The 24,106-nt window shown below is 42.0% G+C and overlaps 1 protein-coding gene across 1 annotated transcript in view; it reads left to right on the top strand.

Moving 5' to 3' along the window:
- Afg3l2 (AFG3 like matrix AAA peptidase subunit 2) overlaps positions 1–24,106 on the top strand; it is a 46,380-nt gene that overhangs the window by 9,002 nt on the left and 13,272 nt on the right. Inside the window, exons 6-12 of the mRNA XM_034518266.2 lie at positions 4,484–4,558; positions 5,866–5,990; positions 8,592–8,865; positions 11,341–11,478; positions 15,836–15,989; positions 18,949–19,056; positions 19,152–19,277. Coding sequence (XP_034374157.1) covers positions 4,484–4,558; positions 5,866–5,990; positions 8,592–8,865; positions 11,341–11,478; positions 15,836–15,989; positions 18,949–19,056; positions 19,152–19,277 — 1,000 coding nt within the window. The remainder of the gene's footprint in view (positions 1–4,483; positions 4,559–5,865; positions 5,991–8,591; positions 8,866–11,340; positions 11,479–15,835; positions 15,990–18,948; positions 19,057–19,151; positions 19,278–24,106) is intronic.

Here is a 24,106-nt window from a genome sequence, read left to right on the forward strand (position 1 = left end):
TGGGTATCCATGTTTGTTATAAACATTCCCTTTCCCATTGAATGGTCTTGACATTCATGTCAAAAGTCATTTGATTCCATTTGTTTCTGTGTTGTCGGTTCTATTCCATTGTCTTTTTTTTAAAGATTTATTTTTTTTTAAATGTATATGAGTACACTGTACTGTCTCCAGACACTCCAGAAGAGGGCATCAGATCCCTTAACCGCTGAGCCATCTCTCCAGCCCCTATTCCATTGTCTTTTAATGCCAGCATCACAGTTTTGAGTGCTGTAGCTTTGTAGTGTTGTGGATCTTTCAACTCTGTTACCTTTTTTAGGATTGCTTTGGCTGTTCCTTTGAGATTCCATATAAATTGTAAAAATGGTTTTCTATTTCTGCAAAAAATCTTTTTTTAGACATTAAGTCTGTGGATCACTTTCATAACAGTATAAAGTCTTCCAATTTGTGATTGTAGATTTTTTTTATCTTCCTTAACTCATTTGTAAATGCTTTATAGCCTTCTTTGTGCATTTTCTTCACCTTTTGCTTAATTTAGTCCCTACACATTCTGTTTCCTATTGTAAGTGCAACTATTAATTTCCTTTACAGACTACCCCTTGTTAGTACATAGAAATATTACTGATTTATTCTTTTTGCTGTTGTTGTTATTAACTCTTTATTTTGTTTCATTTTTTGTTTTTTTTTCAAAACAGGGTTTCTCCATGTAAGCCCTGGCTATCTTGGAACTCACTCTGTAGACCAGGCTGGCCTTGAACTCAGAAATCCACCTGCCTCTGGCTCCCAAGTGCTGTTTTTACAGTATTTAATGTGTGTCTCTGTGTATATGTGTGTATATATTTGCAGGTCAGACGGCACCTTGTAGAAATTCATTCTTGCCTTCTACTCTATAGCTACAGTCTCAGGGACGGAACTCAGGTTGTCCGTTTGGCAGAAAGTGTCTGTACTGACTGAGCCATCTCACTGCTCCTAAGACACATAAGGTGGCAACGGGGTCTCCTTATGTGTAGCCTTGACTAACTAGAGCTTGCGATGTAGTCCAGGCTGGCCTCAAACTTATAGCAATTCTTCTGCCTCTTCTCTGCTTCCCAGGTGCTGTAATTATAGACATGTATAAGGTAATACTATGACCACTCCAAAAGATGGTTGAGGAGAAGGTTATATTGTAGCTATGAGAGAGAATACAGCTAGAGGCATCTAGAAGAGTCTGGAGCAGAGGAGAAAAGTAGTAGCATGTCCTGAACATGGTCTGCAGACTGGAATTGGCCACAAGAGAAGAGAGATGGGCAGAGGGAGAGAGGGAGACAAAGTGTGGGCAAAGGAGAAGAGGCCAAGAGATGAGAGAGTATGGCCTAAATAGAGAGTTAAATGGGAAGGAGAGTGGGGGGAGGGAAGCCCTTGAGCAGGAAAGGTTTATAGCTAGTAGGTTATCAAAGAGAGCCATTTGTCCCTCTGTTAGTGATTCAGATGGCTCCTTGGGTAGAGGGGAATGGGGGGTGGGTGGGGTTTCCTTTGATCCTGCCCAGTCCCTGCCCAGCAGTGCTGTTGTGAATTGGCTTTGTATCCTGCTATGTTTCTGAATTCATATATTTTTTTCCAGATTGTGGTATTGCCAGCGTTTTCTAGAATAGCTACTCCAGTTTTATTTTCAGTTTCTATTGTTGTGGATGATGTCTTCCATCTTTTTACTCTCAATTTGTTGGTGTCTTTACCAGTAAGATGTGTTTCTTAGAGACAATGAAGTTAGATATAGTTTTGTCAGGTCGGAAAGAAACCCAGAACAAATGGCTAACTGTGTGTCCATTAGCACATCAGAGCAAATGATGGCCTCCTCTAGGTCTCTCAGTACCTGCATCTCCTCTCAGTTCTTCTCACCCATCCTCTGCCCTAACTCTCTCCAGCTCCTGGCCTTCCTTTCCCCTAACTTCTCGTTCTCATATGGCCCTACCGTTTCGGCTATGGGCTCTCTCTTTCCTCTTGGTCCTCTGCCCTCTTGGTCTTCTGCTCTTGGTCCTCTTGGCCCTCTCTCCTCTCTCTCTTCTTCCTCTCTTTCTCCTCTCATAGTCCAGTTCACTGTGTTGGCTGTAACTAGTATTGTCCTTTCTCTCCCTGCTCTAGACTCTTCAGATGCCTCTGGTTATACTCTACTTCTTCTTCTTTTTTTTTTTAGATTTATTTATGTATGTGAGTACACTGTAGCTGTCTTCAGACACAACAGAAGAGGCCATTCATTGATCCCATTACAGATGGTTGTGAGCCACCATGTGGTTGCTGGGAATTGAATCAGGACCTCTGGAAGAGCAGTCAGTGCCCTTAACCCCTGGGCCACCTCTCCAGCTCCCTATACTCTACTTCTTATCTACAATAAAAACCTCCTCAACCACAAGCCACCATGCCATCATTTCATTTCAGTTTTTTAATCCAGTCAGCTAGTCTGTATGTACATTTTTTTATTTATGTATATTTCTGTGTGCCTATATGATTTATGTGTACCACGTGCTTGCCAATGCCTGCTGAGCTCAGGGATCATTGGATTCCCTGAAACTGGAGTTACAGGTTTATGAGCCATCTGGTGTAGTGCTGAGAATCCAACCTGGGTCCTGTGCAAGAGCAGTAAGTGCTCTTAACCGCCAAGCTCTCTTCATTCTCCAGCCTGTGTCTGTTTATGGATGAATTCAGGCCATTTATGTTATTCTAGTTTATAAGTTATTATAGAGAGATGATTAGTAGATTTCTATGGTTTTTGTTGGATTCTTCTTTTGGTTTGTTTTCTGGTCGGATTGTCTGCTTTTGGCCTTTTCTCTTTAGTATCGGACTTGCTGACACTGCGGAGGACATGGCAGATGCTTTCCTTATTTCACCCCTGTTGAGCCATTCCTGTCCCCAAATGTAATCACCCTGTTTTCTTTCTTCCTCTTCTGTGTGTAGTGGTTCCGTAAGTCTTTTGCAGTGCCATGATGTTGGTCATGAACTGCCTTCATTTGTGCTTGTCTTAAAATGTCCTTGTTTCTTTGTCATTTCACAGTGTAAGGTGGAATAGGTATGGCTCAGCATTAGCATGCCATAACATACATATGGAGGTCAGAGGTCAACTCCTCCCACCTTGTATGGGCTTCTTGGACTAAATTCACCAGGTTTCATAGCAAGTATTTTTAACCACTGAGCTGTCTTGCCAGCCCTGTATCTGATTCTTAATCATATTCTTTCCTCTGCACTTTTAATAATACTTTTGAAATACTACATCTGAAGAACAGTGGCAGCAGGTATCCTTTAAGACATGTTTATTTCTCGTGATCTGCTGTCATTAAGTCTGCCAATGTTAGTGGCAAACCGAAAGCCAGGGTGTTCCAGAGAATCTGGCACAAGGGAGTAACAAATGAGCACATGAAAATAATAAGAATAATAGTAGTTTAACTGTCAGATAGAATTAGGAGATTAAAGAAAACAAGTATGTACTATTCAGGGAATGGGGGAAAAGGAAAATCTTATAATAGCAAGTGTTAGAGAGGAAAGCTGTAAGAATCCTTGGCTAGGAACAGTGTAGATGGGAGAGCCACTGTAGAGAGCAATTTGACAGGACCTAGGAAACTGAAGGACTGTGTACTCCACAACTCACCTAGTGCAGCTGCATCTGTCTATAGACTGTGTATCCTGGAAGAAAGAGCTGTTGGAGAGATGTTCCAGAGGTATCTGCAGGGGTGTCCATTATTGCAGCCTTGGGTAGACTGTGTACCGTCTGAAACAGCTTAACTGTCAATGCACATGGAGGTGACTGGGAGTGTGCTCACAGAATAAAAATGCTAGTCTAGTAAACCTTGCAAATGTAATCATGGGAGGAAAAGAAAGGTGAATAAAAACAGCCATGGAGCGGATGTAGATATCATTCAGGGTTAGCCACAGAAGTCAGAAGAGCTGTCTTAGCCTCTGGGACTGAAGTTCTGGTGGTTGGGATTCACTGTGTGGATGCTAAGAGCTGAATCCAGGTCCTGTTTGAAAGCAGCGAGAGCTTTTCACCACCGAGCCATCTCGCATCTCCTCCCTAGCCCCTCTACCTCAGTTTGATATAGGATCTCAAACCTATAGTGTAGTATAGTTTAGTATAGTTTAGTTTAGTTTAGTATACCTGGCTGACTTGCTTTAGAGACTGGGCATGCTCTGTCTCCCAAGTGCTGGGATCACCATGCCCAGCCTGTCATATGTCTTTTTAAAAATGAGAATAAGCCGGGCAGTGGTGGCACATGCCTTTAACCCCAGCACTTGGGAGGCAGAGGCAGGCGAATTTCTGAGTTCGAGGCCAGCCTGGTCTACAGAGTGAGTTCCAGGATAGCCAGGGCTACACAGAGAAACCCTGTCTCAAAAAACCAAAAAAAAAAAAAAAAAAAAAAAGAGAGAGAGAGAGAGAGAGAGAGAGAGAGAGAGAATAAAATAACATCTCAAGTATTTTCTGTAAACTTATGTTTAAATATTTGCCTTTTGAACATTCTAGGTGGACAGACTAGAAGTTGTCAACAAGCGTTTTGTTCGTGTGGCCTTTACACCAGGAAAAACACCGGTTGATGGGGTAAATAATTTTATTAATTGATGTGAGTTAGTAGTAAATTCGACTTTCTCATGTTTAGACAAAGAAACATCCCTTGTATTACATTAGATATGTATGTTGGGGGCAGTGCGATCTGGCGTGCCAAGGCAGATGCTCGCTGACGCCAGCTGGAGTACCTATGTGCTAATACATGGAGAGGCTTCTGGAAGTTCTGGGTTGGTTTTGGTAGTTATTTTAGTTTCACACCTAGAACTCAGTGAAGAGGAGCTCAGTTTTCAGCATTTTAGTATAATTTATGATTCTTTGAACACTAAAAAACATTTGTTTAGTTAGGCAAAGCACTAAAATTTAAATTTCATGTGTTTTGAGGTGGATTCTTTCAAATCAGTTTAAGAGTCTTCTGTTTATTTTCCTGTAACCTTTTTGTGGCACCTGTTTGTTTTCCCAATTGTGTTTGTGTATTTTTGAGACAGGATCATAGTCTGTAACCAGGCTGCCCTTTGACTCAGGGCGGTCTTCATGCTTCAGCCCCTACAGAGCACAGGCATAAACCGGCACACATGGTGTGCTGTATTAAATAATCTCTATTTCTGGTTCACCTGGTTTGGGCTCCATGTAGAGACAGCAGAAGTGTCAGATGCACAGAGGAGGTTTTAAAGAGGGGAGGAGGCTCAGGTAATGTCAGCCTTTCCTGGTCCAACCCTACTCCCAGTTCCTGGGTGTCCTGCCATCCTGCTGTCCTCTGCCAGGACCAGACTTCCACCAGGTTGCTCTCTAACAATTTCCTAGCTGTACTGGACACCTGCTTTTGGAGATTGCCCTCACCTAACTGTCTGTTTCCACCCTGTTAGTGCTGTCCTGTGGTACCATCCCCAAAGGACAACTTTGATGATGGAAAGGCCTCATTTCTAGGACTGATATAGACAAACATTTACATCTAAAATTAATAGCATTGTATTACTTTTATTTCTCCATTTTGCCACAGTAAAGATTTCTATCTCAAGGTTGGTTGTTTGTTTGGTGGGGTTGGGGTTGGGGTTGAACCTAGAGCCTGATAGGTGCTTTACCTCACAGCAAGTACTTTACCACTGAGCTGTGTCCCAGCCCTGAGTCTCAAGATCATAGTCTGTTTGCTGTGCACACTAATCCTAATGCTTGAATTAGGAGTTCACACTCATTCTTGGTTGCATTGAGTGTGTACAGGCTTTTCCCCATCACAACCCTTAACTAGGAGAGCAGGAAGTGTTTCTGAAAAATTCTTAGCAGGTAAAATGCTTTAGAAAAATCAAAATGTTGTTTGTTCCTTCTTTGTTTTTCTGTTTTTATAGCAATACGTCTGGTTTAATATTGGCAGTGTCGACACATTTGAGCGGAATCTGGAGACTTTGCAGCAAGAATTGGGCATAGAAGGAGAGAATCGCGTGCCTGTGGTTTACATTGCTGAAAGTGATGGGTAAGAAATCATTTTAAGTATATGATTTGTGCCAAATAGGGTGCTATACCTATAATCCTAGCATTTGGAAGACGGAAGCAAGAGTATTGCCATGAGTGTGAGGCCAGCCTTAGGTGCATAGACAGACCTTGTCTCAAAAAGCTGAAAAAATAAACAATAAAAAGACAGATTTGAGTACCATTTACTGTTCTATGGATGGTTTACTGTCCCTTGTCATTAAGTGACAGGGTTATACATTTAAAGTCTTTTTAATTTTTAAGGTTTATTTGTTCATGTATTTTATGTAAATGAGTACTTTGTGTAAATGAGTTCTGCACACCAGAAGAAGGCATCAGGTCCCATTGTAAATGGTTGTAAACCACCACCATATGGTTGCTGGAAGTTGAACTCAGGATATTGGAAGACTGGCCAGTGTTCTTAATTGCTGAGCCATCTCTTCATTAAAGTTTTTTTTTTTTTTTTTTTGTTTTGTTTTGTTTTGTTTTTTTGTTTTTTGTTTTTGTTTTTTCGAGACAGGGTTTCTCTGTGTAGCCCTGGCTGTCCTGGAACTCACTCTGTAGACCAGGCTGGCCTCGAACTCAGAAATCCGCCTGCCTCTGCCTCCCAAGTGCTGGGATTAAAGGCGTGGGCCACCACCGCCCGGCTTCATTAAAGTTTTAAGCAGACCTTGCTCTTTTTGGCTATATTGAAAGTAAAGCATTAGTGATTTAGCCTTTGCACATGACTACCTTCTTTTCTACCTGATTATGTTTCTCTTGGTTAAGCAGGATTTAAAATATTGTGGTCCAGTGTGCTGTCCTTGTGTAAGTGTTACATGAACAGCCCCATGTGAAGGAGTAGCTGTTTTTTAACTTTCTAGCTGATAGTTTTCCAGGATTTAAGAAAAATTTCAGTGCTGGGCAGCGGTGGCACACACCTTTAATCCCAACTCTCAGGAGGTAGAGGCAAGTGAATCTCTGAGTTCAAGGCCAGCCTGGTCTACAGAGCATGCTAGGCTACACAAACTCTGTCTTGAAAAACCAAAAAAAAAAAAAAAAAAAAAAAAAAAAAGAAAAAGAAAAAGAAAAAAGAAAAGACATTTTTCCAGGTTAGAGAGGGGGGGTTCAGCGAGTAACAGCACTAGCTGCTCTTCCAGAGGGCCTTGATTCAGTTCCCAGCAACCACATGATGGCTCACAACCATCTGTAATTCTAGTCCTGGGAGATCCAATGCCTGCTTGAGCCTCTATGAGCACAAGGCATGCACACAGTACACAGACATCTATGTAGATAAAAACATTCCTACATCTAAAATAAGAAATCATTTTTCTTTCTTCAGAACTACTTCTCTTAGGGTTTATCTGAATAACTCCACATATAATTTGGGCAGATGCTCCTGTATGGACTAGGGAATGTAGGTTTTTAGTAGGTTATTCATCTGTTGTGGTGCGCATACCTGTGATCCTCGTGCTTGAGTCATTCTCATTAATTGCAGAAGGCATGTCCTTCTGTGAGACGGGCAGTTGTAATGGAGTTAGCACTATATTATTTTTCTCTATATGTGAGAATGAAACCAACCCAGGAGCTAGTGTGTTGACTGCACGGTTGGTATTACTCATAGCTAGAGACTTCTGGAACTGGGCTCTGGTGACCTTCCTCCAGTGTGATGCCTCATAGCTCATAGGATACTTTTGAGGACATCTTAGGGTGGTTGCCCAAGTTGATAAGCTGGTGTGGGTGGAACAGACTGGAGTTACACAAGCCAGATAACCCTCGGTGGTCGCCTGGGGCCTGCACTGTTTCAGGTGTTGGAATGTCTACATAGACTCTGCTGAGTGAGCATTTCTAGTCCAAAACTTGAAATATAAATTTCTCCAAAATTCTAAATTTTTTAAACATTTGTTGGCACTGAAAATGTTTTGGGATTTCCAATCTGAGTTTTTAGGTTAGGGGTACTCATAGCTGTAGACAGTTTCATTTCATTCTTTTATAAACTTGTTTTTCAGTGCAGGTTATTATCCCCTGATTCTTTTTTTAACAGTGCTTAAAAATGTTTAAACATTGAGCAAATTTGTACTCAAAAGTTACATTGAATAAGTTATGAAGACAAAAGATAGACTACTTCCCCAGGCTTTGAGGCATCTTTGCAGGCACCATGTTTGAGAGGTTCTGCTGAAAAAGAGTCTGTTAAAAAGAGTGGCCCGTGCATTTCGGAGCAGAGAGACGTTAAACATTGTATGCATTACTTTGCAAACTGGCATGCTGTTAAATGAAGGCTTTTCTGGAGGTTGAGGCCTCCTCATAAGAGAACTGGCGTCTGAGGCTAAGATCAGGTTTATGCTCTGCATTCAAGTGAGTAACTGGGAAGAAACTTGGATATAGTAGTAGTAGCTAGCAGCACTGTGCATGCTGAGATAGGAGCAAAACATTGAGAGCCTACGTGTTGAGACAGACTCACTCTTTGTTGCTATTGCTTCAGCGATATAAACATGCCAAGATTCTCCCGTGCCTCAGATAAATTATAAGAATATTTTAAACTACTAGGTTTTTGAAGCTTGTCAATGTTTGCCCTGCTATCTGACGCAGAGGACACTCAGCTGCTGAACCGTTGTTGTCTCTCCAGCTCCTTCCTGCTGAGCATGCTACCCACAGTGCTCATTATTGCTTTTCTGCTCTACACCATAAGAAGAGGGCCCGCTGGCATTGGTCGGACCGGCCGGGGAATGGGTGGACTCTTCAGTGTTGGGGAGACCACAGCCAAGGTCTTAAAGGACGAGATAGATGTGAAGTTTAAAGATGTCGCTGGCTGTGAGGAGGCCAAGCTAGAAATAATGGAATTTGTGAACTTCTTGAAAAACCCAAAGCAGTATCAAGACCTAGGAGCAAAAATCCCAAAGGTAAAAAGATGCTTGGAGACAATTAACTCCAAGGTGTGTGTCTCTGAAGATGTCAACCTATTCAATTAGTTGTTCGTTCTTCTTTCTGAACTTTGTTCTGTCTGATTCAGTTCTGTAGCCTGTTTTCTATATCTCATTTATAAATTTTGTGTATTCCTGCAAGAGTTTTTTCTCCTCATGGAAGCCTTCTTTGATTGGCCGTTGTTCTCCCTCTGTCTGACTTAGATACCTCCCTTCCCTTGGCAGCTGTACCACCTGATAGCATATTCATGCTGCAGGGGTCCATCTCCTCTTCCACAGAGCGAGAGGCCATCTGCTCGTACCTGATACTGATGGTCTGGGCACAGTGTTTGTTGAAGAAGAGACAATACTGAATATATGAATATGTGTTCACTTCTAACACATACCTCACAGCTGCTGTGGTAAGGCTGTGCCTCTACTGTGTCATCTGCAGCATAAAGTAGTGCCTTCCTGTTTGTTAAGTGGATTGCTTTAGGTAGAGGTCTGCTCGCCAAGGACTTTATCACTGAGCGGTAGGTACTCCATCCCTCTTTTACATAGATTTTTGAGGCAGTCTCATTAAGTTACCTGAACTGGTCTTGAGCTCTTCCTTTGGCCCAGGTAGACCTTGAGTTTACTGTCCTTTTGCATCAGTCTTCCAGGGAGTTGGGGTTACAGATCTGTGCCACAAGGCCCATCTTGAATTGGCTACTAAGTAACTGGATAAAATACTTCATCAACAAAGTTTACTTTAAAGACATGTTCAGGAGACATTCTGTAGAGATGGCTCGGCAGTTAAGATCGGGCCCTTGCTGTTCTTTGAGAGGACTGGAGTTTGGTTCCTAGTACCCAAGTCAGGTGGCTCATAACCACCACTCCAGGTCCAGGGAATCTAATGGCCTCTTCTGGCCTCTGTAGGCCCTTGCATACATGTACTCACACATGCACACACACACACACACACACACACACACACACACACACACACAACATACATAAATACAGATAAATATTTTGTAAAAGAAATATTTTTTTGTTTTTTTTGGTAGAGTCTCACTGTGTAGCTCTTGTTGGCCTGGAACTGGGTGTATAGACCAGGCTGGTATCAAACTCACAGAAATCCACATCTGGGCTGATGAAAGCTTTGTGAAATGAATCATTTCTGTGATTTTTATGTCTTAACTATATGAATAAAAAAAAAAATGTTTCTGGGCGGTGGTGGCGCACGCCTTTAATCCCAGCACTTGGGAGGCAGAGGCAGGTGGATTTCTGAGTTCGAGGCCAGCCTGGTCTACAGAGTGAGTTCCCAGGACAGCCAGGGCTACACAGAGAAACCCTGTCTCCAAAAAACAAAAAACAAAAAACAAAAAAACCCAAAAAACCCCAACATGTTCCTGATAAAATAATTTGCTATTACTTAGTGCCCATTCACATCATGCCTAGGCAGATGAAAATAAACAAATTTAAAAAGTATTTGAGTGTTGTTAATACAGCCTTGAAAAATGTATTTTTGACCATATTATTCATCTCTCCACACACAGTATTTGGAAATAAGAGTCATAAGTATACTTATAAGACAGAACAGTTTATAGTTGGTCACATAATAGAAAGTAAACAATGAGAGTGAATTCACACATGTGTTGGGTACTTTTCTGTTGCTATGATAGACAAGACATAGTGACCAAGACGGTCCATAAAAGAGTTTATTTGGGCTTAATGGTGGAAGGAGTGGGAAGCCGAGGGCTCACATTGTGAATCACAGCCACAAAGCACAGCATGAACTAGGATTGACGCAGGTCTTTTTTCAAGACAGGATTTCTCTGTAGCCCTGGCTGTCCTGGAACTCACTCTGTAGACCAGGCTGGCCTCGAACTCAGAAATCCACCTGCCTCTGCCTCCCAAGTGCTGGGACTAAAGGCGTGCGCCACCACTGCCCGGCAATCATATGGTTTCAAAACCAGTTTTACTTGTAAAGAGCAAAGGAATTTTGTAAATTGGTAGTGTTGGATTTTTATATTTCTTTATTATTTAAACAGCAGTTTATTAGAGCCTAGCTGAAGTTTCTTTTCATACTATTAGATTGAAAGCTTTAAAAACACTAAAACAACCACTACCATAAAACCCAACCATTAAAAAAAACAAACAAACCCCAGACCTTAGAGTGTTGAGGATGCTTTGTACATGCTAGCCATGTCTACACTGAGCTACCTCACAGCTCAGCAGTAAAGGTCTGTATAACGGAAATATTTGAGATTTCACAACACATTGTTACCATATTATTTAGAAATAGAATTGTCTCTAACAATCCCTTTCTTAACCTTACTGATGTAAAGACATTCTGCTATAATGTAAGTATTTCATTTATCAGTAGGATTTAGAGTCAGAGGTATCCTTTGGGATTGTTACAAAATGTTATATGCAGTGTATGTTTTCAAAATTCTGACTAGATGTAATCTTTTCTTTCTGTGTCTGAAGGGTGCCATTCTCACCGGTCCCCCAGGTACTGGGAAGACACTGTTAGCTAAGGCCACAGCTGGAGAAGCCAATGTTCCCTTTATCACTGTCAGTGGATCTGAGTTTCTGGAGATGTTTGTCGGTGTTGGTCCAGCCAGAGTAAGTCTTGTTCTGCTGTGATGAGGGAACTTCTTTACTCCATCTCATTGCCCCTGGGTGACTGGTGAGGATGACCCGTCCCTGAGTCCCCAAAGGGACCCCTCAATAGTAAGGTCCTCATTCAATCTTCCGAGGCCACACTAGCAGGGCCATGTGACTCTATCTACCTCTCCCACCCCAGCCAGTATTGTTGTCCATTCTTAAGATAATCCTAATGTATACATTTCAATAATCTACAGATTACTTTATGTGTTTCACTTTGTGTGTAATTGCTCTTGAGGCATAATTGAATAATTGACATGCTGTCTTAGAGTGTACAGTTAACTAGGTTTTAGATCTATGCAACTATTAGAACACATAACACATTTTAGTCATGTTAAGAAGATACTCAGGTCCTTCAGTAATCTCCCAATCTCCCAGCCCTAAACAGAGACTAGCATCTATAGATTTCCTATTTTCAGACATTTGAAATAAATGGAATTATATAATGTGTGATCTATTCTGTTTTGAGCTTTTTGTTTGTTTTTATGTGCTTTGCTGTTTTGCCTTAATATATGTCTGTGTCAGATCTCTTTGAACTGGAGTTACAGAGGAAGGGGAGGGGAAAGAGGAGTAGGAGCAAGAGGAGGAATTGTCTCAAGTCTAAGAAAAACTCTATGTGAGCTGCCATGTGGGTGCTGGGAACTGAACCTGGGTCCTCTAGAAGAGGAGCCAGTGCTCTTAACTTTGGAGCCATCTCTCCAGCTTCTTGTTTTTAAATTTTTTTCTTTTATTTTATGTGTATGGGTATGTTTCCTGCATGTGTGTGCAGTGTGGCCACAGGGACACAAGAGGGTGTTGGCTACCCAATAATAGACAGCTGTTAGCTAACATATAGGTGCTGAGAGTTAAACCCAGGTCTTTTAGAAGAGCAGCAAGCACTCTTAACCAGAGCCATCTCTCCAGCCCCTAGTTTTGTCTGTTTTTGTTTTTTGAGATGGGATCTTGCAGTGTTGCTTAGGTTGGTCTTGAATTTCTGAGTTCAAGTGACATATCTACACCCATGTCTTGAGTAGCTTAGGCTCCAGCATGTACTGCTGTACTTCGTGTGTGGTCTTTTATGTCTGGCCTTTCATTCGGCATATTTCAGTTACCACAGAATATCCCAGAGTGTGCCAGTTTACATTTCCACCAACCCATAACACTCCTCACTGACAGATGCTGATGTTTTAAAAGGTTTATTTATTTTATGTAGATCAATGTTTTATTTGCATCTGTAGACCAGAAGAGGGCATCAGATTCCATAGAAGGTTGTGAGTTACCATATGGGTGCTGGGAGCAGCCAGTGCTCTTAACAGCTGTCTCTCCAGCCCCACATTCTGATGTTTTAATTATAGCCATCTTAGTGTAATAAGGCATTGTACTTTTGGGTTTCCTTGACTACTGATACTGAGTATATTTCACCTATATATTGGTTACTCATCTTTATGTATATGTGTAGTATATCTACTCTTTCTTTCTATCTATCTATCTATCTATCTATCTATCTATCTATCTATGATTTATTTGTTATATACAGTGTTCTGCCTGCGTGCCAAAAGAGGGTACCAAGATCCCATTACAGATGGTTGTGAGCCACCATGTGGTTGCTGGGAATTGAACTCAGGACCTCTGGAAGTGCAGTCAGTGCTCTTAACCTCTGAGCCATCTCTCTAATACCTATATTTTCTTGTTAGTATGTGCATGTAGATATGCATGTGCACAAAAGTGTAGAGCTTTATAGACTAGGCCATTTTCTTTTTCTTTCTTTTTTTTTTTGTTTGTTTGTTTGTTTTGTTTTGTTTTGTTTTGTTTTTCGAGATAGGGTTTCTCTGTGTAGCCCTGGCTGTCCTGGAACTCACTCTGTAGACCAGGCTGGCCTCGACCTCAGAAATGACTAGGCCATTTTCTTAACCCGACATGGAGGTCTTTCCTGCAGAGATGACTTTTTGATTCTTTGCCTCTCTCTGTGTGTGTGTGTGTGTGTGTGTGTGTGTGTGTGTGTGTATGTCTGTCTCTCTGTGTATGTGCCTTTGTGCACCACCTGTGTGTGGAGACGTCATCTTTCACTCTGCATGATACTTTAAGGTAGGGTATCCCTGAATCTGCAGCTTAGTTTTCTCACCTAGGATAAAAGGTGGTAAGTCCCAGCAATCCTCCTGTCTCTACTTCCTTTACAGGCATGTGCTGGGATGCCCAGTTCATCACACGGGTGCTGAGAGCTGAACTCTGCTCCCATGATTATACAGCAAGTCCTTTAGGGTCCTATGCAGCCTAGACTGGCCTTGAACTTCTGATCCTCCTGTCTCAGGCTTTTGAAATACTTGAATTACAGGCATGAGCCACCATGCCAACCTTGTATGTATAATTTTGTGTGTGTTGTGGGGAGGGTGGTGTTTGTTTACATTTATTTATCTTATGTGTCTGTGTATGCATGAATGTATGCACATCGTGTGTGGGTGTCTACACCAGGAGCTTTTGGAGATCAGAGGACAGCTTGCAGTAGTTGGCTTTCTTCTTCTATAGGTCTATATGGGATCAAAACAAGGATGTTAGGCTTGGTGACAGGCATTCTTTCCAGTTGAGCCATCCTGTGGGCCTTGCTTTTGTTCTTTGAGACAGGGTCTTGCTATGTAGCCCTGGCTAGCCTGGTGTTAGCTTTGTAGCTCTGCTTGGCTTGAACTCACAGCAGTATTTTCACCTCAGCCTCCCAAAGATTAGGCTCATAGACGTGCACCATCATTCCTGGCTTGCCTTTGTTTCTTGTGTGCCTGTGTGGAAGTCAGAGGGCAGTTTGAGGTCAGTTTTCTTTCTTTCTTTTTTTTTTTTTTTTTTTTTTTTGGTTTTTCGAGGCAGGGTTTCTCTGTGTAGCCCTGGCTGTCCTGGAACTCACTTGGTAGACCAGGCTGGCCTCGAACTCAGAAATCCGCCTGCCTCTGCCTCCCAAGTACTGGGATTAAAGGTGTGCGCCACCACCGCCCGGCCAGGAGGTCAGTTTTCATTCTGCTTATTGAGGCAGTCCTTCTTGTTTCTACTGTTTGTGTACTGTTTCTACTGGTCCGTGCACTTCTGCCTCTGCCTTCCATGTCATTGTGGAAGTGCTGGATTTGCAGATATATACCACCGTATCCACCTTTTTACATGGGTTCTGGGATCAGCCTCAAGGTGTCAGGCTGGTGTGGCAAGTGCTTTTATTGAGCTTTTTGTTGGGCTGTCTCCCTGGCCCGGCCTACTGGTTTTTATTAATTTATTTATTGATGCTTTTGTTAATTGAGTGGTCAAAAGTTTTTCATTTGCCTAGTAATTCCTAGTTAGATAATTGGTTTACAAACACTTTTTTTCTTTGAGACAGAATCTCCCTATGTACCCCTTGATTGATCTAGAACTTTTTAAGATTTATTTATTATGTATACAGCATTCTGCCTTCATGTATGTCTGCAGGCCAGAAGAGGGCACCAGATCTCATTATAGATGGTTTTGAGCCACCATGTAGTTTCTGGGAATTGAACTCAGTACCTCTGGAAAAGCAAACAATGCTCTTAACCTCTGAGCCATCTCTCCAATCCATTAAATCCTTAGCTTAATGGATTATAATTTTAGTTAACGGAGGGCTCTTTTGTATTAAGTCACAGAGATCTACCCCTGAGTGCTGGGATAAAAGGTGTGAGCTACTATGCTCAGCACACCCTGAAACAAGATTATTTTAAAAAAAAGATTTCTTAAGGTAGGGGTGTGTGTGTGTGTGTATGTGTGTGTGTGTGTGTGTGTGACTTGTTATGTTATAAACACAGCAGATGCAGTCAGCAGTCATTTATGGATTATAGAAGTGACACTGACCCACCTGACTGACGACAGCCACTTAGTGCTATCATTTCTCCCTCCTTTGCTCCTGATACTGTCTTAAATTATGTTTTCATTTAGTTTTGTGTGTAGGCAGGTGTGTTCCACAGCCTGTATAAATAGAAGAGGACACCTCTAGGAAGTCAGTTCTCTCTTTTCAATGGGTGGGGTCTGGGAAGCTGTCAGACTCAGGGCTCTGCAGGCTCAGTGGCAGACACCTTTACCCACAGAGTCTTCTCACTAGCTTCACTGCTTCTAACTGAAAAAAATACCTGGATGTGTAACATGAATCACAGAAAGATTAGGGTTCAGTGGTCTTTAGGGAGGGAGCAGGGTTTTACAGTGTAGCCCAGGCTGTCCTCCCTTTTGCAGTCTTCCTTCCCCAGCCTCCCAAGTGCTACAAGGACAGGTGTGTGCCACCATGCCCTGTTTTGAGGTTAGCTTTGCTAAACTAGTAACATTGACTTCAGTAAAGTAACTCAGATTTCTTTCTGTCAAGGTCCGAGACTTATTTGCCCTTGCTCGGAAGAATGCGCCTTGTATTCTCTTCATTGATGAGATTGATGCTGTGGGAAGAAAACGTGGCAGAGGCAACTTCGGCGGGCAGAGTGAGCAGGAGAACACACTCAATCAGCTGCTTGTGGAGATGGATGGTGAGCAGTCGCCCATCTGTGTCAAACTGAACTTCTAGTTATCTCAAATCTCTGAATGGGAATTTTTACTGTGACACAGACTTTAGAGAGTAAAAGAACATTTCCTCATTAGAATTAGAGTCTAGCGGCTCAGCAGAGCACCAGCTGCTCCTCCTGGGGACCTGGCTTTGGTTCCCAGCTCTCTATGCCAGCTGCTCTGAAGAGCAGTGTACAGATGCTTTACTCACAGCCATCTGTAACTCCAGTTCCAAAAGATCCACCTCCTCTTCTGGTCTCCACAGGCACACACCTGATGCCCATGCATGCATGCATGCATCTAATGTTATGTTATACCAGATGCCCATGCATGCATGCATCTAATGTTATACTGGTAGCTTATTTGGCATCCCACCTGACATTGGTGATAAGATGATGCTGACTAAGAAAAACTGGTGAAATAATCATCAACCAAGAGCTAATGTCTGTCTCATTCTCAGAGTTGAATATGGTTCTGAAACCCTGGGAACATTCAAGCACAGTCAAGTGTGAATTTGGCACATGTTGACCAGAGGTGCCTTTTGACCTTTGTAGGTTTGCATTTAAGTTGAAAATACCCTAAGTCCAAAATGCACTGAGTATCTGTGGTACATAGAATTTGCTGTTGAGCAGCACAGCACTCTAGAGTGTGTCTCTTAAGGGTGGTGTACTGACTGGACGTGCATAGCTGGAGAGGATCAAGCCTAACTGGTCCTGGGAGAGCAGACTCAAGATTTGAAGTACAGCTTATACCAATTGTACAGCACTTTCACCCCATCTTCTAGGTTAAAAAATCAGAAGTTAAGCACTACCTGTACTCCTTAACCCACAAAAGTAGCGGTCTTTCCATGCTGGGCAGCTGGTCTATCAATTAAGGACACAGTTTCTAGGGTTGCTGCATCCTCCTGCTGGGAGGATGTGGACACTTGCCTGTTTACAGAAGGGAGGGTGCAGTTCCGGGCATCACACTGACTTAGATGAGGAAGCCAGACACAGTGTCAGTGTGTGAAGGTGGAGACCTTGCCTATCCTCTGGCAGTCCGTTTACCCTCCAAGCCCTTGAGTTCAAGTCTGAGTGCCATGCTGGGGTACCAGCCCAGGCGTGCTTTTAGTGCCTGTGTCCTGAGGTGCAAGGTGGAGGAAGGCGTCAGCATTGGAGGATGGCTAAGGAAATGGAGCCTTTGATGGTGAGAGAGATGCTTAATGGTTCAGAGCATGTGCAGCTTTTACCCAGGGCTCCGGCTTCATTTCCAGCAACCTAAGTTGTTTGGCTTAGAACTGTCTGTAACTTGGGCAGCTCACAAGCGCCTGTAACTCCAGCCTCTGCACTCTGAAGGTACTCCAACTTACATGTGGATACACACATGTAGTAAAAATAACAAAGATCTGAAAAGGAGGGAAGTGTGCTGGGCATAGGGGTATAGCACTTGGAAGACAGAGCTAAGAGACTCACCACAAGTTTGATCCACATAGTAAGTTCTAGGCCAGTCTGGAATACAGAGTGTCCCTCAATGCATCTTTTTTTTCTTTTACTTGTTTATTTATTGACTGATGGAATGATTGGTTAGCTGATTCATGACAGTATGAATTCATTTATCACCACTATCTTTAGCGAGTTCTTGGCCAAACTGGGTTTCTTGTCCTGAATATTCTTTTTTCCTTTTATTTATTTATTTATCTATCTATCTACATATCTATCTATATATATCTATATATATAGATATTTGACATCCTGATTGTATCCCCCCCTCCAGCCCTACCCCCCACCCACTCTATACATCTTTAAAAGGAAAAAATGATTTAAAAATAAGAAGATTGATTCTTAAAACTGTGCCATGTAGAGGAAAGTGCTAGAGAATGACTAGTGGGCATAAAGGAGTCATTTCTAGTCTCTAACAGGGCAGGAACCACAGTTGTATTCACCAGGACTCTCTAGAGGAATAGAACTAGGGGAGAGAGACAGGGGGAGACAGAGGAAGAGAGAGAGAACACACACATATATGGAGTTTATTAGAGTGAGTAATCTACAAGCCGTGGTCCAGCTAGTCCAGCAGTGGAAAGTCCAGGAGTCCATTAGTTGTTCAGTCTATGAGGCTGGATGCCTTGGCTGGTCTTCAGTAGATGCCACAATCCTGAAGATAGGCTAATGGCAGTGAAGGAGTGGACTTGCCATATAGACTACCAGTAGAAAGTGTGGTCCAGATTGAAGGTGCATCTTCCCATCTCAGAAAATCAGGATTAAAGTGAGTCTTCACACTTCAGATGATTTAATTAAGAATTGAGTTTTTGTTAGCTCCAGATGTAGGTAAGCTGACAACCAAGAATAGCCAGCACAGCAGTTGACAATTGTTCACATTTCCGAATAGCTAGCAGAGGGTGTTTACAGTGTTCTCAGCACAAGCCCTGAGTGAGTGATGGATGTCCTACATCCCTGACCTGATAATCATGCATTGTCTCTCATGCTGAAGTGTCATATTGTACCTCATTTATAGCTCAATGTTGTGTTTTAGCTAAAATAAGTATTTCTGAAAATAGGAATAAATATTGGCAAAAACTTAATATGTGATTATTATGTCTAAAAATAAGGTGACTAGTGAGAAAAATAATTCAAGTTTTTTGCTTTAAAAGTGCTAAATAAGAGTTTAGAGAGACAGCTCAGCAGTTCGGAGCACTGATGGCTCTTCCAGAGGATCTGAGTTTGATTCTCAGCACTCACGTGACAGCTTAGTCTAATGTAACTTCAGTCCTAGGGCGTCTGCTGTGCCCTTCAGGCCTCCACATGCAGACAGAGCACCTGTATACATGAAACTCTAAACAGTTGTAGGTGATCATGGAGAACAGCGTCTGCTACAGCTCTGATTGTCAAACCCTTCCACTGCCAATCAGTCTTGTTCTCGGCCCTATGTTATTTAGTTCTGACTGCATTTTCACTGCCCCTTTTGTAGGCTTCAACACAACCACCAATGTGGTCATCCTGGCAGGCACAAATCGACCAGACATCCTGGATCCAGCTCTGTTGAGACCGGGCCGATTTGACAGGCAGATCTTTATTGGTGAGATGGTAGTCACTAGGTTCAGTCAATAACTTTTGTGGTAGAGATGTGTCTCACTGTGACCTTCTTTTTCCCCTTAAAAATAATTTCTAAAGGACCCCCAGACATAAAAGGACGAGCCTCAATCTTCAAAGTTCACCTTCGACCATTGAAACTAGACAGTGCCTTGGAAAAAGATAAATTGGCCAGAAAACTGGCGTCCTTAACTCCAGGGTTTTCAGGTGAGTGGAAATTGCTGCTGTTCTCAAAGTGTATTTCAGTCACTGGCAAGGGCTGGGTCATGTGGTTCCTTTCACTTGGAGCCCCCATCTCTTGCTTTTACCTTTTAATTATGGGAAAGTTCAGAAATGCACATAATTAGAGGATGCAGTAAATCGGCCCCTGAGCACTTTACCAGCTTCAGGAATGAGCAGGCAGCAATCAACATGTAGGCACTCTGTATTTGGGCCCCGGCCTCTGCCTCCATCATGGGTTATGATTAGCTCCTGATAGACAGGGACATCACTTTATCCATGCATCTTTTAGGATCTGCTCCCAAGGGTCTTTTAACAGTTATTGATATAGACAGCATGCTGCAGTGCTCACCACTACCAAGTGTAAATGTGGGGTTTAGTGTGTTGACATTGTAGTGCAGCCATCACTGTAATTTAACTCTGAAATATGGTGTCACCCCAGAGGCGTCTATCAGCAGCCCATCCTTCCACCTTCAGCCCTAGACAACAGAAATCTACTTTCAGTCTTTGTAAGTTTTCTTATCTGGACATTTAATGTAATTGGATTATGCACTATGTTGCCTGGCTTGGTTTTTTTGTTTTTTTGTTTTTTTTGTTTTTTTTTTTTCCGAGACAGGGTTTCTCTGTGTAGCCCTGGCTGTCGTGGAACTCACTCTGTAGACCAGGCTGGCCTCGAACTCAGAAATCCACCTGCCTCTGCCCTCTGCCCTCTGCCCTCTGCCCTCTGCCCTCTGCCCTCTGCCCTCTGCCCTCTGCCCTCTGCCCTCTGCCCTCTGCCCTCTGCCTCTGCAGGGAATATCGGGCTAATTTTCTTAAGTGCTCTATCATTTTAACTTCCCACCAGTAGGATATGAATATTTGTCAGTTTCTCACACTTTTTAGCCAGCAACTGCTATTCTCTCTGGCTGTCTCTCTTCTGTCTTCTTTCCCCTCTCATTTTGACACAAAATCTTACTACAAAACCTGGCTGCTTTGCAAGTGCTAAGTAGTCCAGACTGGCCTTGAATTTGTAGTAGTCCTCTTGGCCTCAGTGTTGAGATCACAGGCAAGAGCCACTACACTTAGTTTAGTTGTCTTTTTGTTGTAGTGATGCCAGGGGTGTAGATTGTATCTCATTGAGGTTTGGACTTGTTGTTCAAGAGTTTATTGTATTGTTTTGTTTTTGTTTTTTTTTTTTTTTAATTTTGTTTTGCTGTTGATTTCTAGCTTTACTTCCCAGTGATCTGATAGGATATGAGAAATCATTTTGATTCTTCTTGATTTGTGTGCTCTATACTTGTTGGATGAAATATTTTAAAGATAGTTTGTTCAGTCTATTTGATCTGTGGTATAGTTTAACTCTGAAGTTTGTTTTTGTTTGGATGATCTATCTAAAGGGGGAATGGGGTATTTAACTCACCCACTATTACTGAACCAGGGGTCTATCTGACCCTATGCCCACTAGTGCTTCTATATGGTAGAATACATATATTCAGGCAAAACACTCATATACATTAAAATACATCTTGCCATTGAAGAGGAAGCTCAGGTTCTCTTTCTTGCACTTATCTGGCAGCTCAGAATTGTCTGTAACTTCAGTGGCTCAGTAATCCAATGCCCTCTTCTAGCCTTTGTAGCCTCCAGACACACACGGGGTGCATAGACATGCATGCAAATAAAATGTCTATACACATTAAAAACAAATAAATAAAAATTTTAAATTATATTACGCCGGGCGGTGGTGGCGCATGCCTTTAATCCCTACACTCGTGAGGCAGAGGCAGGCGGATTTCTGAGGCCAGCCTGGTCTACAGAGTGAGTTCCAGGACAGCCAGGACTACATAGAGAAACCCTGTCTCAAAAAAAAAAACAAAAAAACAAAAAAACAAAAAAAAAAAGGAAAAAAATTACAATAAATAAATCTTTAAAAAAAGAAATCTACTATCAGATATGCTATACTGACTTTGATCCTTTGGTTTATTCTGTTGGAGTTTGTTGTTACCAGTGAAGTGTTTCATGCTGACACAACATAGTTGGATCTTGGTTTTTACTTTAATCAGTATTTGTGTGTTACTTTATTGGTGAATTTAAGCCATTTATATTTATTGTAAGATACTTACTAATCTAATTTTTTTTCTGATTGGTTGGAGTTTTGTTTACTATCACTGTGTTTGGATGGAATCAATGTCTTCCCAGCTCTTTTGTTCATCTGTCCTCTCCTGATATTTAATTTTTCTGTGCTCATGTGATTGAGACTTTTCTTCTTCTCTGTGAAACGTATTTCTCTAAGTATCTTCTGTGGTGCTGGCTTGGTCATCAGAAACTGCATTACTTTATGCTCATCTTGAAATGTCATTTTTTTTTTTAAGTTGATTTAAAATTATACCATTGTTTGATGTGACAATCTTGGCTTACAGTTACTTATTCATTTTTTCTGTGTTTTCTTTATCTCTGATGTTACTCCAATATGTTTGCCTTGAAAGACCTTCCACTTTAATTTTTTTGATTCATTAAGTTTTTCCTTTCTAGAATGTATTTAATTATTTCAAAACCTAGTTTCCTTGCTGAATTTTTCTACTATGTTGCTGATTTTCTCATCTATTTGCTTGACTTTGTTTACCTCCACATTGTTGACTTCCCTCTCCAGGACTAGATTGAATTCAGTTGGTCATTTCTATTATTAAGCTTTCCAACTTACTCTATGGCCTTTTCTCTCTTTCAGTGTCTTTGAATCAAATGTCTGAGGAGGTGGGCCCTGAGGGAGAGAGTTGAGTTGCTTGCTTCTTCATGTTTTCTGTGTTTCTGTTTGTAGCTAGTACCTGTATTCTATGTGGTAGTCAACACCTCTGCTTTTATTTGTGTGTCTTTTGTTGTTTTTCAAGAAAGAGTTTCTCCATGTAGCTGTCTATCCTGGAGTTCAGTCTATAGACCAGGTTGTCCTGGAATTCAGAGATTCTCAGGCTTCTGTCTCCTGAATGCTGGGATTAAAGGTGTGTGCCACCACCACTGTGTCTTGAGTGTTTTACTGAGCAGCCTCCTCTTGGGCTGCTACTCAGAGGAAACAACAAACGGCTGTAAGAATAGGAATTTCAGACCACACAGGAAAGGAAGAGACACATCCACTCCTTTAACACCCAGCAGCCCTAAAACAGGGAATGGCAAAAGTGGTGTGGGCTCTACCATGAAGGTAAACATTATCTAAGGTAATGGCTGGGCGTGGTGGCGCACGCCTTTAGTCCCTGTGCTCGGGAGGCAGAGGATGGTGGAGCTCTGTGAGCTTGAGGACAGCCTGGTCTACAGAGAGAGTTCTAGGGGCTACACAGAGAAACCCTGTGTTGAAAAAACAAAACAAAAACTCCAACCAAACAAAAATATTATTTAAAAAACTGAATAAGAGAAAAGAAACAGGAGACAGGAAAAAATAGTGTAGAAGTATGGTTAAATAAAAGAAGAAGCAAGAGGAATGAAGACAAAAGGAAGGGGAGAGAGAAAATAGGAAAAGTTGAAAATAATCATGTTTTGGCCTTTTGACTAAGATCAAGTATAGAGAAAGTTCAAAGGCAAAATTAGATAAATTTAAGAAGGGAAAGAAAAACAAAAGCTTTACCAACACACACACACACATGCACACGCACATGCACACGCACACTGATTAAATCAAAACAGTCCTAAAGAGGGGCTGGAGAGACAGTTCTGCCATTTAGAGGTTTGGCTCCTGCCATCCACATGGAGGCTTGCAAGCAACCCAAGTCTATCCCAGAGTGTCTGGCCTCCTTGGGCACCAGGCACACATGTGGTGCATAAACATATATGCAGCATGCATTTATACACATTTTTAAAAAATTAAAATCTAAAATATACTACTAAAAATATAGTAGAAAGGGGGGCACTATGGTGTCAAAACATAAGAATAAAAGGTAAGCATTGCTCAGTGAAGAAAAATGCCCACAAAATTCCACGAAAGTATGAAAGTGAATGAAATATAATAAAAGTTTTTCTTAAAAACAATAAAGTGAAAATACTTCTAGACTGGAGATATAGTTTAGTCACCCTGGGTTTGATCCCTACTACCACATGAAACAGGCGTGATGGTGGCACACTCCCATAATCCCAGCTCTGGTGTGTGTGTGTGTGTGTGTGTGTGTGTGTGTGGTGGGGGCAGGAAGATTGGAGTTCAGGGTTATCCTGGGCTACATAAAGATAAATAGTAACTGTTCTTTTTTTGTTTTTGTGTGTATGTTTAGGGGTAAGGGAAGCTCATGTGCACACTGTGACCCATGTGTGGCAGTCATAGGACAGACAACATTTTCAAATCATCTTCTACCTTTATCTGTGTTCTGGGCCTTGAACTGAGGTCATCAGGATTGCACTGGAAGCACTTTAGTAACTGAGTCATCTTGATTGGCCCCTGATAGTGAACAGTCACATTTCAAGAAAAATAAAATTTATAGTAGTTTCTGAGTCTGCAGAAATTGGTGTTAGTTATGTACACCAGGGATGGGTTCAGTTGCTTGAACTTGTGGACTCTTTCAAGTGACTTATTGTAGGTGCTGGGCATGTTTTAAGGAAGTGTCGATTCATGTGGCTTCCCTTTTTGTGTCCCTAGGGCCTCTGCTAGCTCAGCTGCCGCCTTTGTTAGTTTCTGCCCCACTTCACAGACCTCTGAACTACATCCACTGGGGTTCTTAAGGGTCTAGCTGGAGGCTGGGGCTTCTCAAGGGTATTGAGGGTTGGGAAAGGAATCTGTACAGGCACAAGACCTATGTTCACATTTTCAAAGTCCCCTACTGCTCATCCTCCTGCAGGAGTGGTGGAGCTGTGGATGTCAGGTGGTCATT

The sequence above is a fragment of the Arvicanthis niloticus genome, chromosome 14, assembly GCF_011762505.2.
Source record: "Arvicanthis niloticus isolate mArvNil1 chromosome 14, mArvNil1.pat.X, whole genome shotgun sequence".
In the NCBI taxonomy this organism is placed as follows: Eukaryota; Metazoa; Chordata; class Mammalia; order Rodentia; family Muridae; genus Arvicanthis; species Arvicanthis niloticus.